The following is a 14,864-nucleotide window of genomic DNA, read 5'->3' as shown; positions in this document are numbered from 1 at the left end:
TTCGGCTGCCCCTGTTCAACCTTGGTGTGCTTAGATCAAACTTCCAAGTAACAAGTTTTGACCGACCTAACCAGATTGTGTCACGACCGGACTAATTCTGAAACCGGTCTTCCCAGAACATACTGCGACCGGACTAACTCTAAGACCGGCCCTACTCCGAGTTGTCTCTGGACCGGAGTAGCCTTACTCTTCCTTGGGCCGAAGCAACTATCTCTTCTTGAGCCGGAATAAACTCACCTCCTTGGGCCGAAGTAACTTTGTCTCCCCAAGGCCGGAGTAACCTTGCCCTCTAGGCCGGAGTATTCAGTACGACCTTTTTACCTAGTCCTCTGCGTTTTGGGCCTCAAAACCCAACTCGAAGCTCGGCCCAATTTTCCCAAAAATTACCCTCTCATATATATATATATATTCACTCTCATTCTCATCTCCAATTCAACCCAACCCAACCCAACCTTCTCTCTCTCTACTCTCTCAAAATAGAAAAACAAGAAATGGGTTCGACAGGAGAGAACAAAACAATACCCATGGAAGAAGCAGAGGAAGAAGAAGCATGTTTGTTTGCCATGCAACTAGCCAGCATCTCAGTCCTTCCCATGGTCTTGAAATCAGCCATAGAGCTCGACCTCCTCGAGACTATCTCTAAGTTGGCTAGCCCTGGTGGCTATGTGTCTCCCTCGGAGATCGCAGCTCACATCCCAACTAAGAACCCAGATGCACCGGTGATGGTGGATCCACTACAAGAAAATCCAGCTTTGGCGACTAAAAAATGAATTTTCGTCGCTGAAAGTAGGACAATCGGCGACTAAAATGGAATTAGTCGCCAAAAGTGTTCACTTTTGGCGACTAAGACAATTTAGTAGCCAAATGCATAGTTATTGGCGACTAAAATCAATTTCGTAGCCAAAAGTAAGGGTTTTGGCGACTAAAATTCAGTTTAGTCGCCAAAAGTGCAGATTTTTTGCTACTAAAAAAAATTAGTAGCTAAAAGGAGGGGTTTGCCGACTAAACCCGACTTTAGTCGCCAAAAGTGCTGTTTTTGGCTACTAAAAAAAATTAGTAGCTAAAAGGAGGAGTTTTGGTTACTAAACCCGACTTTAGTCGCCAAAAGTGCTGTTTTTGGCTACTAAAAAAAAATTAGTAGCTAAAAGGAGGAGTTTTGGCTACTAAACCTGACTTTAGTCGCCAAAAGTGGCTGTTTTTGGCTACTAAAAAAAAATTAGTAGCTAAAAGTAGAGGTTTTGCCGACTAAAACTGACTTTAGTCGCCAAAAGTGCTTACCCTATTTTTTTTTGTAAATATTTTATTTTTTACATAAAATATATTAAATAAAAAAAATTATTTTCATATATACAATTTTGTATTAATGCCAGTGAATATAGTATATAAATAATATTTGTTGCAATAATATTCATATGAATTGGGAGTGGCGTAGTGGGGGAGCAAGCCTTGGGAAGGCGTAGTGGGGTGCAAGTTGGGAACACAGGTTCGAACCTTGGGACATCCAGCAAAGGCAATATTTTTTTTTTTTTGAAATATGGTTTTGGCGACTAAAGGCGTTGGTCGCCGAAAGGTATACCTTTTGGCGACGAAAATCTTAGTCGGGAAATGTTTAAATAATAAATAAAAAAATCACTATTGGCGACTAAAAATTTAGTCGCTAAATGTATGATTTCAAAAAATGGAATTGCATTTGGCGACAAAAAAATTCGTCGCTGAAGACCTGTGAATTGGCGACTAACAGGTTTTTAGTCGCCAAAGGAATGGGCGACCATGAATTCGCGACAACAGTGGCGACTAAAAGTTTTTGTCGGGAAAAGTGAAAATTCGACCTTTGGCGACTAAAAAAGGACCTTTGGCGACTAAAAATTTAGTCGCCAAAGGTGTATTTTCTTGTAGTGATCGGATTCTCAGGGTGCTGGCGAGCTACTCTGTTGTAAAGTTTAGTGCCAGAGAGCTCCCCGGTGGAGGAGGGATCGAGAGGCTCTATGGCCTTGCTCCGGTGTGTAAGTTCTTGACTAAAAATGATGATGGAGTTTCGATGGCTCCTCTTCTTCTCACGAGCGGTGACAAGGTCCTTATGGAGAGTTGGTATATTCTTCTTCTGAACTTCTGTCTCTCATTTTCTTTTTCTTTTCTTATTTTAAAGGATAAATTATATTGGTAGCCGTGTAGTTCAATTTTGGTTCTTAATTTTAGAATTTTTGAAGAAAAATATTTATTGAGTTGAAAAATTTATAATTTTGCATATAAAACCAAAATACTGTGTATTTATGTTATTTTTATTTTTTTAACAGTTGTAATCATTTGGATCAAGTTGAAATAATTCAAATTATAAGGAGCAAAATAACACAAAAACTAAAATATAGGATTACCGATATAATTTACCTTCTTCTTTTTAATAAATATTATTGTATATTTTCAATTACATTACATAACTTAAAATAATATATTTCTACTATAATAACTTAAAATTTGAACGTTGAACACCATATGTTAATAAGTTAATAAAATTAAATTATTATAACACAATTTTTTTATCGATATAAGTGAATTGTTTATTATTATATTAACACTCTGGTGAACTCCCAACCTTACTTTTATAAGCACTACAACCCCATGCGAGTGTGTTTACTCATATTTGGAATACTAGGTCATTGCGGCGATCGCTTGAGGGACAATCCAAATCAAACTTGAGTTAGATTACAAGACAAAATTATTGTAGAGAATATCATTTTGGAAAGTGACAATAGTATAAAAATTTGTACACCCAAAAAAACTCATACAAGGGTAATTTTGTAATTATGAAACAAAATGATGAATTTTTTATCATTCATTATTATTATTATTTTGAACTTACTCATTATTGAGTTTGGCATGCATAAATGAACAAGTCTGATCCCTTTTCTCTGTGTGTGTGAACAAATGTGTTTTGTAGTAAAAAATTAAGCATGACGAAGATGTCTGTGACATGGAAGGTTTAAATTTTCTTCTTTTTTGCATTGTCTACGTGATTACTCTAAATCAATTCACATGACATAAAACTTTACTAATAAAACATATTGATTCACCTTTGTAAGCCAGTTTAGCCTCGTTTGGGATGTGGGTTGGCTTTTTGGCTTTTTGATTTTTTTGGCTATTTTAGTCTGGGCTAAAAAGTTTAGTTTGGAAAGGACTTTTTGGCTTTTTAGCTTTTTTGACTTTTTTTTTGTGAGAGAAGAGTGTAATGATTATGGGTTGGATGTGATGTTTTGTTTGTTGTGGCTAAAATAGCCTATTTTGTCTTTTGTGGCTATTTTAGCCCCAACCTTCCTTGCCAAACGGAGCCTTAGGAGACAAAAAATAATCCATCTAACATGTGTTACAGTTTCAAATTGTCCAAGAATACTATATTTCAAGTTATTCAATACTTTTTTTTCATGTGCAATTCTGTCTGGCACATGAAAAGAACCAAACAGAAAGGAAAAAAATAAAACAAATAATCAAACGGGAACAAAAACTCATTGGTGCATGGGTTCAAATATATAATAAGAAAGAGTTGGTATGGTCAAATATAATAAGACAGTTGTTCTTTGAAAAATAGCAGATAAAACTAAAAACATTTGAAATACTTTTATCACTTCAAAAAAAAGATTCGAATATTTGATTTCAAGTCTCACTACTATACAATGAATCCGTTCTCTGATTCCTGTCCCACGACAGCTGCTAAAAAAATAATTAAAAATAGGTAATCATTAAAGGACAACTAATTTATTTTTATCATTTGTAATTATCATTAAGCAGGCCATCAATTATTAATTTATTTTCAGCCTTTGACACAGTTTTATACTAAAGTTTTCCAGCTTTCTATTTTTAAAAAAGGACAAATGTTCCACCGAGATGAGATCTCTCTAACTTGACCATGTGCTACTTGAGCCATAGACAAAAGGAGAGAGAAGATTAGGATAGATCAGGCAATATAATTAGGTTTCATAGAGATTTTTTTTTGATCGGCAAAGAAAGAACTTTATTGATGTAAGAGTATAGTATAACGTACGTAAACAACAAACATCAAAAAAGAAAAAGGGAGTGCAAGACATCACAATGAGTTAAATCATCCCAACTATGTTGGCACCAAAAAACCCATCCTATCATTTGGTTCCAAAGAGATTGTCTCACATGTTTGGTATTATTAAATTGAATGCAAGTATTATTTGAAAGATGCAGTTCTTGATGGTGGAATTCCATTCAATAAGGCCTATGGAATGACTGTATTCGAATACAGTAGCACCGACCTCAGATTCAGCAAGGTGTTCAATCTGGGAATGTCTAACCCCACCACCATTATCATGAAGAAAATTCTTGAGACTTACAAAGGTTTCGACGGCCTCACCACACTCGTCGATGTCGGAGGCGGCATCGGAGCTACACTTAACATGATCGTCGCCAAACATCCAACCATCAAGGGCATTAACTTTGACTTGCCTCATGTTGTTGAAGATGCGCCATCTTACCCCGGTAAACATTTTAGCTTAGCAATTGGAATTCAATTGGTTGGACAGAATAAACCCTTTGGCACTGTCCAATATCACTTGTCATATATAAAAAGTTAAAAAAAAACTAAAAAACTATGTGGGTGTTTGGGAAGTGGGTTTTCATGTAGGTTTTTTTAATTGTAGGATATTATTAAAAAAATTTTTTCTAGTGTTTGGAAAGATAGTTGAGTTTTTTTATAGTTGGATGTGATATTTATGAGAGAAAAAGTGAAATAATTATAGGGTTAAATGTGATATTTTGTTTGAATTTTTTTTTTTTAATTTTATAAAAATTTTGTCTTTTAGTATAAAAAATAAAAAAAAACCTAGGAGAAAAACTTGCCACACACCAAATAAGTTAGACAATATGATTTATTTTGTCTTTTAATTCCATTTGACTCGAGATAAGTCATGTGCAATCAATAATTGCTAATTAATGGATCGTATTGATCATCATTCATTCAGTACGTTTAGTTTTAATTTTTTAGATTCAATTTTTATTTTTAAATTGAATTTTTTTTTTAATTTTTAGTGAATATTTTTAAAATTTTAAGTAATTTTTTTTTATTTTTAGTGAATATTTTTAAAATTTTAAGTAATAAAAAGTAAAATATTTTAAAAAATCAATAAATATACAAGAATACAAAAAATGTATTGAATTATTGTATTTTTTTATATATTTTTGATATTTAGTGAATTTTCTAAAGTTTTTTTTTGCAAATATTATACTTTTTAAGTGTAATCTATGTTAGGTGTATCTAAAAATTAAAAAAAAAATACTTAGAATATTAAAAATATTCAATGAAAACAAAAAAACACAAAAAAAAAAGAAATTTAATTTTTTAAAAGAGAAAATCCAAACCAAATAAACTATGTCTGTCTGAATTTTATTTTATTCTATTTATTTACTTTCAATGTTGAAATTGTGCGTGCACGTAGGAGTGGAGCATGTTGGGGGTGACATGTTTGTTAGCGTACCAGAAGGAGATGCCATTTTCATAAAGGTAAATTTTGAAACTTTATCATCTTGACTTACTTGCATTGAATTCAATTATAAAATTAGACATAACTCTTTTATAGAGAATAAAATTTACAAATTTAATAAATTTCATCTTATATCAAATAATTATTTCTAATTTTATGATCGAATTCCATAAACTTAGAATTTTTCGTTGTTGTTGTCGTCTTCGTTGTCTTACCTGCTCCATTTCTTGGCTCCTTAGTGGGAGAACTAGTTATTGGTGAGTGATAGTGCTCAAGGCATTTGAGTTCTGAGTGGAATGGAAATGGACTACTGAAAATAATCATTCTATAGGTAAGATTAATTAATAATCATTTCATTTTATTCCGTTCCATCTCATTCCTACGAGCCAAATGAAGCATTAATATTTTGGACTCATTACCAATGCTATAAGTTTGGTAGCTGAGAAAATTTTGTTCATACTTTGTCTGGATCACCCTTAAACTAACTAAGCTTGTGTTCCAAACAGTGGATATGCCATGATTGGAGCGACGAACACTGCTTGAAACTTTTGAAAAACTGCTACAAAGCATTGCCGGACAATGGGAAGGTGATTATTGCCGAGTTGATTCTCCCTGAAGTCCCGGACACCAAAATCGCGACTCAAATTGTCATCGGTGTCGATGCTATCATGTTGGCTAACACCCCGGGTGGGAAAGAAAGGACAGAGAAGGAGTTTGAGGCCTTGGCAAAGAGGGCTGGATTTGCAGGTTCCCGCCTTATGTGCTCTGCTTACAATACGCATGTCCTAGAATTTCTCAAAAACATTTGAGTTTTTTAGTCTGTGAGTTGGTCAGGGTTGTTTTCCAATCCCTGTAACTTTTTTTTCTCATTGAAGGAAATAAAAATGTGCTGAACTCTCTACTTCTACCAAGTTTAAGTTTTGAGGATGTGGAAGTATGTGGATTATTATTTTGGAAGTACTATGAAAATATGAATCAAACCCACAAATGACTTAACAATGCTTATGTATTCCAATATATATATATATATGTATATTTTTTTGCAAATGGCATAATGTAACTTGGTACTAGTGATGATGATGATGATGAGTGGGTATTTGATTTCTTTCATCAATAAGACACATGATTATCAATTTGAAAAATGAGGCAAACTGATAATGTGTCGACATATTATAACATATTTTATATTTTAGTGTGTTTATAGAGATGTTTAGGTCTCGTTTGTCAAGTGGTGATTTTAGTTAAAAGTCAAAAAGTCACCAAAAAAATCAAAAAGCTAATAACCTATATTAAAAAGTCAAAGATTTCTTTTTCTCTCTACTTTTTACACATCTTTTCGTAAAAAATTAAAAATTTATCCCAAATATACTAGTTTTTTTTATCTCATATTTTAATAAAAAAATCAAAAAGTTACTAAAATAATATGTTCCCAAACGAGGCCTTAAAACTTTTTTTATTTTGAAGATTTGTATAAGATTCTTTGGTATAGTTCTTTTATACATCTTATGAGACAGAAATAACTTAAATAAACTTTTTAATAAAAGAAAACTGATTATTGAAAAGCAGAAGAAAAAGTATTTTTAATTTCTCCTTTCTAATTCAATTTACTAGAAGTTGTCCCAATCAAACCCCTATTAGAAAATCATTTACGCTTACAGACTCTGGGCAAATGTTCAATACTTTCCCTACAATTGCATCAACAATTGCATGAGGCCATTCCATGGACAAATGACAATTTCACCAACAAATTTCCAACAAAAAATAAAAACAACCAAAACAAAGAAAATAAGATGTCACTGCAGGCATCAACCATTTCATAAATTATGTAGTGTTCTGCCACAATTAATTACAACATTGAAATGAAGTCTTTTACAACATAACAATGATATTATTTTAAATCAACTAACCCCCCCCCCCAAAAAAAAAAAAAGAAAAAGAAAAAAGAAAAGCCATACTAGAGTAGAAGGTTAAAGCTCCAAAACATCTGAAAATGAAATTAGACCATGTCGAGAAGAAAGGAATCCACTTCTGGTATGCGTCAATACCGTTTGGCGGTGCGACAAATTCTGTTTGGTAGTTTTGGTCTCTACACGTGTAAGGAATGCAGAAGGGAGCACAACCGCCTGTCCACTGAAGGACAACAGAGGTAGTGCGCCCGCAATCTCTGAGACTGCATAACCAGCCTAGAAAAGGGAGGTGCATAGAGACGTTGAGGGTAAGCAATCTTTTGTGATTCTCTCTCTACAGTGCTCTGCCATCTCTCTTCTCCAAGAAAGCTAACTTGGCCGCTGGACGGATTTTCCAGCAAATCCATCCGCCAGGTAACTCACCTTTGTTTTGTTCACAGCACGACAGAGTTCTAAAGGAGCGAGGCAAGCTTAGTAAAAAGGAAGTACGGAGCGAGGCGTATATTTCTCCCCTGTACAATTGGCGCCGTCTATGGGAATCTTTGGCAGACAAAACCTTATCCAAGCTTTCTGATCATTTTCCATGACAAGCAATGATAAAACCCCGCTATTCGTCGTCGACAGTATCACTCCAGAGTCAGTCTGGAAAAGAGATGGCCCTCCTGCCATTTTGACCATAGCAGGGCTGAAGACCTCCTCCAGAGGGCTACCCAGGGACGCGTGAGACAAGCGTGCGACGAGCATTGACCATTCACAGAGTCCTGAAGGATGCCAACAAAAAAAAGGGACACACGCTCAACGCTTGGAGCACAAACTAAAAGACCAAGAAGTCATTATTCGAAGGATGGCAGCAAAGATGGAGGCGTTGAAGTGGCAGATCAAAGGGAAGGGTGTTGTAGGAGTGGGAAACCACAGTGAGAGCACCCAACCCCATCGCTTAAGCAGTCGAAACCAGCGAGGGACACCCTCCCTTTCCATCACCAAAAGCTATGGGGTTGGTGATTTGAACCTAGCGGCGGAGAAGTCAGGCACACGAGACAGTAGCTACCGTCCCTCGCGTCATCGTTCGCTACCCCTCTGTCTCTTGAGATTGAGAGCACACCACTTCCTGCTAAATTCCATCAACCCAAGTTCACACTATAGACGTAATGACACCCTTATGACAAGACGGATTCGTACATGCACGTCAGCCACTACCGACAAGTAATGGCAGGGCATAGACGTAATGACACCCTTATGTGCCTTATTTTTTTTGAAAAGCTTGGAGGAGTTGGGCCAGAAATGGTTCAAAAGGTTTCCAGATGAGAGTATCGAATGCTGGCAACAATTAGCGGAAGCGTTCGTCGTGGTTTGAAACCAATACTTGAACGCCGAAGGAGGTCGATCACCTCTTGAACATCAAGATGGAGTCAGGCAGTTCATTGAAGGCATTCAATGCCAAGTATTGTGAGACCTGCAATGAGATCTTTGATTGCCTCACCAACCTGGCAATCACTCAATACAAGCGAGGCCTACCAGTCAGACACAGACTGCGAGACTCGTTTCTGATGCACCAGCCTACAACAATGGAATCATTGATGCAGCAGATTAACGAGCACATCCGAGTTGAGGATGATGCCGCAACGGCCACCAAGAAGGTGAATCCGGTAGCAGCGAACAAACGTGCGGCTATGAGGGTTAACTTGGTAAGGTAGGAGTATAACTGCCCCAATAACTGAACCAGAGAACAAAACCGTAGTGTTGGCCGCAATGACAGAAACAAGGGCCGTAGAAACGACTGGGCTAACGTTCCTCGCAATGAGGAGGAAGATGCCAAGACAAAATTGAAGGCATGGACCGGTATCACCACGTTCTTCAAATTTTTGATTTATTGCATCCTCAGTGAGATCCAAGGTGAGTCGTATGTCTAATGGCTAGCAAAATTGGGGGATGCTCAGAGGAGATTTAACTCAAGATATCGCTGCACTTTCCACGAAAAAGTGGGGCACCGAACGGAGGACTGCATACCACTCAAACAGCACTTGGAAGAGTTAGTCACAGCAGGCCATTTGGACCAATACATCAATGGCGGCCTAAGAGCAGCCCTACAGTGGCAGGCCAAGCCAAATGGGCTAGCCACCTTCAATGCCGCACCACAAGGAGTCATCAATGTTATCGACGGAATCATTGAACCAGTGTAGGTATGTGAGCTCAGAGGAATGATTAAGAAGGCTAAACCCATGAGGGAAGTGTTATCGGTTCAACCCGCCGTAAAGAAGGGAAATGCCGAAGTGCATGACATAATGACATTTTCAAGCAAAGACTTGGAGAAAATTCAAACCCCTCACAACGATGCCTTGGTGGTAACTCTTCGTGTCAAGGATTTCGACATCAAGCGAATTTTGATTGATCAGGACAGTTCAGTCAAGATCATGTATTGTGATGCATTCAAATAAACAAAGCTGGAGGACAAAGACTTAGCTCCAACAACTTCCCCTCTTGTAGGCTTTAACTCACAGTCGGGATGACCAATTGAAGATCATATTGCCGGTCAAAGCGGGGTCAATCACAAAGCAAGTTGAGTTCTGGGTATTGAAGGTCCCATCGACATACAAACTGATCTTGAGGAGGGGATGGTTGCACACCACGTAAGCAGTGGCTTCAACTTATCACTAGGTCATGCGCTTCCCTGCCCCAACCGGACAAATTGAAGAAGTTTGGGGGGACCAAGTAATGTCAAAACAATGCTTCGTCGTAGTGAACGGCACCTAGGCTGCTGTCTAAATGATAAAAGGACCAGAAGGGAAAGAGGTCCTGGAAGATGTGGGTAGAAAGACAGAGGAGAAGTCAATAAAAGATTTAGTGGAGGTTCGGATTGATAAGAACGATTCGAACAAATTCTTCCTTTTAGGTTCATCATTGTCTAGCATCAAGCAGATGGACTATGTAAAATTTTTGGTCTCCAACATTGAAATCTTTGCATGGACGCCTTACGATATACCTGACATTTATCTAAACTTCATTTTCCATCAACCCAATGTCTTTCCAAAGGCTCGGCCGGTCATACAGAGAACTCGAAGCTCGACCTTGCACTATGCCGAAGTGGTGGTCGATGAGGTCAAAAACCTGTTGGAGGCTGGGGCGATTGAGGAGGTGTAATGCCTAAAGTGGATCTCTAACATTCTGGTGGTTCCAAAGAAAAATGGGAAATGGCGAGGGTGCGTCGACTATAAGACGGTCAATAGAGTTTGCCCCAAGGATAGTTTTCCTCTCCCAAGAATCGACCAGTTGGTGGATTTAACCACTGGCACCTAAGGTTTAGCTTCCTCGATGCATACCGCGGCTATCACCAAATTGTCATGTGTGAAGCAGACCGAGAGATCACTTCCTTTACCAAGCCAAAAAGACTATATTGCTACAAGGTCATATCCTTTGGCCTGAAGAATGCTAGGGCAACTTTCCAAAGAATGGTGGAAAAAATGTTTGCTCCTTTACTTGGCCACACCATGGAAGCATACATTGACGACATGGTGGTCAAAAGTAAGGATGAATCTCAACACCTCGGCGACCTAGCTGATATATTCACCATCCTCAAGTGCCAAAAGTTGCGGTTGAATGCTTCCAAGTGTGCTTTCGGAGTGGGAATTGGAAAATTTATGGGCTTTTTGGTTACCAACCGAGGAATTGAAACTTCCCTTTCACAGATCAAGGCAATACAAGAGCTAGAACGACCAAATTCAAGAAAGGACATGCAACATCTTGCCAGAATGGCAGCCGCGCTGAACAGATTTATTAGCCAGTCATCAAATTGTTTCAGGCCTTTTTTCAAGACTTTGAAATCCAAATTTTTCTAGGACGAGGAATGTGACCAAGCTCTGGCGAACTTAAAAGTGTATCTTTCTTCCGTCTCAATCCTAGTCACCCCACAGCTAGGTGAAGAGCTCTATCTTTATCTGGCCGTATCTCAACACGAGTTCAGCGCTGTATTAGTTCGAGCCGAGGGAATGCAACACCTCCCTATTTTCTATGTCAGCAAAACATTGCTCCCTGCCAAGTCAAGATATTTGCCACTGGAAAAACTGGCTCTAGCTATTATAATGGCCTCCAGAAAGTTAGCGCACTATTTTCACGCCCACACAATAGTAGTACTGACCGAATTTCCACTGAAGGTGGATTTTTCTGGTAGTCTTGAAGTGGGCAGTATAGCTGGGGCAATACGACATCAAATTTCAGCCCCGAACAGCCATCAAGCCACAAACCCTAGCCGACTAATGTAGGCCGAAAGGTACCACATTGAAGCCACTTAAGTTAGATTTTCAGTCTTTCAATTTTGTTCATTTGGTGGAAATGATGTGTTTGGTGTACTTGTACAAATTTGGCAAGAAATACGCAAATTCAATAAAAAAGGACGCGAAAACAGATTCTCTATGCGAGAAGCAAAAAATCCGAGGTAGCCACCTCAGTGCGACCAAGCCTCACTGCACGTGTGGCCCACTACTGCTCGAGCGGTCCACATGGGTGCTCGAGCGGCCCACCTAGGGATGCGTGCGCAGAATTTTGGGTTTGTTTTGTTGAGAATAAAAGGAAGAAAAATAGGCTAACATAGGGTAAAAAATTATTCTAAGAAAATGAGAGGCTAGGGTTTGAAAGGGTGATTTTTCCTCTAGCTTCAATGAGAACTTTCACAGGGGCTTCCACCTCTTCCATCTCTTCCACCTCTTCCCACTCCTCCATGAGTGGCTAGGCTATTCTTTTCTAGGGTTTTGATGAAACCTTAGCCATGTAAAAAGATTTTTCTTAAGATTTGATTGTGAACCGGTTTGAATTAATGTATGGATGATTTAGAAGTTTTTAATAATTGTTCTTTTCATCTCTTCAAGTATTTTACTCTCTGTGATTGTTTAATGCTTTCCATACATTAGTTTTCTTTGTGTTTGTGTTCAAAGTATGAGACAAGTCATGCTATGAGAGACGGGTCGTGTTGCTATTATAGTTTAGAGCAACCGACTCATACTACTCGGGATGATTCATGCCTGTACATTGAATGCAACAACCCTCTTGATCAATATTTCAAACTTGTAGTTGTGAAATATTGGGTATTTCAAATCAGATTGCAATTGATGGCCGATGTTAAATCTCATTTATGTGGTTAGTAGCGAATTCTTTGCCCTAGGACTTTTTTTTTCCAAAAATCAATATCTCAAGCTCTACGTTTAATTGTCAATTTAATTTCTCAATTTAATTTAATTCTTGTTTAGTTATAATATCTATCAATCTTTTTAATCAAAATTAATTTAGGAATTTAGCAATTAAATTAGTTTAATTTCTCAATTGTCCTTGTAGATCAATACTTGGACTTGCCATTATTGTAAAAGAATTTGGTATAATTTAGTATTTATATTTGGTGTGTGAAACGACCTATCACCGACTTTCTTGCGGAATTTGCACCAGGTACCCATCCTGTCTGCTCGTTAGATTTGGCGCATAAAACCGAGCAGAAAGAAGTGGCCGGTGCGGATTTAGCATGGCCAATGATCTCTACGCCACTAGAAAGGAGTGAGGTGCAAGCTATAGAAAGGCAAGACAGTGTTGAGAAGATGGCAAAAAAAATAGCCGACCTTTCGAACAACAAGATAGATGCGCGTGCAGGAAGGCTGCACATGATGGAGACTAGAACCTTGGGCTTTCACAATTCTCAAAACCCATCTACTTGCTAGAAATTGTTCATTGGTATGGTATGGAAACTTTTTGTTGATGGAGCATCGAATAGACATGGTGCCGGGCTAGGAGTTGTGTTAACTTCGCCAGACGGGCTAACCATTGAGCATGCTATCACACTGGGACTCCCAGCGTCCAACAATGATGTAGAATATGAGGCCTCCTAACCAGACTAAAAAGTGCTCTGCGGATTAAGGCAACCGAGCTCATGGTATTCAGCGACTCTAAACTTGTCATCAACCAAGTCTCTGGTGAATACGAAGCTAAGGATGAGAGGATGGTGTAGCTTGCTTTTCGTGCTCCTTTCGGATATGATAGCCCTACAGTTCAGACTCCCATAGTTCTGAATCTGATTTCACAAGTGCAATGTGAAACAAATAAACATGAGTGAGACATATTTGACAATTCTTTTGAAAAATTGATTTTGAATCAAAAATGCCAAAAATGGACTGCATTGCCAGATTTCAGAGTTGCCACCTATATATTTTTGAAAAATTTAGGAAACCCCGAGACTCGTGCCAAAGGCCACTTATCTGTCATCACCAAAGTGTCTTGGTTCGGGAACTTAGGTATGAGAGGGGAAAGTCATGAATTGAGCACCCCACTCACCCGATCAAAGATCGGCCTCTACTAATCGTGATGTGATTCCTAGTTACATTATATGCTCTTTTTCTGATTATTAGGCTAATTTTACTATGTGATGCACACAAGTATAGACTAATTTGTAAAATTTGGAACGCTTTGATTTCATGCTTGTTTGAAAATTGTTTTGAATATGCGCCACTTAGAAAAGGTGGGCTCACATGTACGTTAATCAAATCATCTCAATTTAAGTAGAAAAGCCTTCATCCACAGGTATTCAAACAAGTATATCAACTAAGCACCTAGCCTCATGGTAAACATGCTTGTTATGGTAATGCTCACCTAGTACTCCAAGGCAAGCTAAAGAAAGCCTAAAATAATTAGAAAAATGCATGATCCTAAACAATGCAACATGACTAATGCAACGCATACAAAATGCAACTAATAGGCTCAGCTACTAGCATGGCATGTGAGTCAATTCAAGGCATGCGACAAAGCACGTATTCAAGTAAGGATTTGAAATTTCACATTGGTTAGCATGATGAGTCGAACCTTTATGCATGCAAAACGAATGGATGCAAATCATGAAAAATGTTAAGGAAAACATGATGCTTCATGCTATCCATCATAAGCGAGTAAATAAAAGGGAGAAAGAAATAGGGGTTGAAGACATACACAATATTACAATTTTGCCCTCGTTCAAGAGGGAATGAATGTCCTAGCTAATTACTGAATTAACTAGCTATTATAATACCAAAAATAACTAGCTACACTAACTAATTATTACAAATTAGAATTAAACTAATTATAACACACTAATTATTCTAGAGCAATTAATTAGGTTAACTAGTTATTACAAACTCAAAGGAATTTTAACTAATTAATTACAACACACTAATTTAATCTAAGAGCAATGTAAATTAAATAAAATGAGCCGGGGGCAAAGAGCGATGCGTGCAACCGAAAATGCCTCTATTTTGCTGCCAGAACTGTTTTATCGGCAGTCAAAAAATACTTTTGTTTTTACCCCAGCCTCTACTCTATTCTACCAAGAAAATGGCACTGCTAACCTAAAATGAGGTGGCCTACCGGCCAGTAAAAGTGGTCGGCCGTACAGAGAGGTGGCTGGTAGGCCACTAGGTTTTGCCACTACCCTACTGCAACAGACACAAAACAAAGCACA

The 14,864-nt window shown here is 37.9% G+C and overlaps 1 protein-coding gene across 1 annotated transcript; it reads left to right on the top strand.

Annotated features, from left to right (window-relative positions):
- Nucleotides 1-441: 441 nt before the first annotated feature.
- Nucleotides 442-6,494, top strand: LOC145820299 (caffeic acid 3-O-methyltransferase-like). The gene is made up of 7 exons (XM_082915475.1): nt 442-719; nt 849-856; nt 1,897-2,088; nt 2,787; nt 4,185-4,494; nt 5,451-5,515; nt 6,002-6,494. The coding sequence occupies exons 1-7, from the start codon at nt 492-494 to the stop codon at nt 6,302-6,304; spliced, it is 1,107 nt and encodes a 368-aa protein (XP_082771601.1). The 5' UTR covers nt 442-491; the 3' UTR covers nt 6,305-6,494.
- The last annotated feature ends 8,370 nt before the right edge of the window (nt 6,495-14,864 follow it).

Source organism: Camellia sinensis, chromosome 2 (genome assembly GCF_055761805.1).
Source record: "Camellia sinensis isolate YWXY chromosome 2, ASM5576180v1, whole genome shotgun sequence".
NCBI classification, from domain to species: Eukaryota; Viridiplantae; Streptophyta; class Magnoliopsida; order Ericales; family Theaceae; genus Camellia; species Camellia sinensis.
Note: the sequence above shows the minus strand (reverse complement) of the source record. Positions and strands in the feature narration are given on the sequence as shown.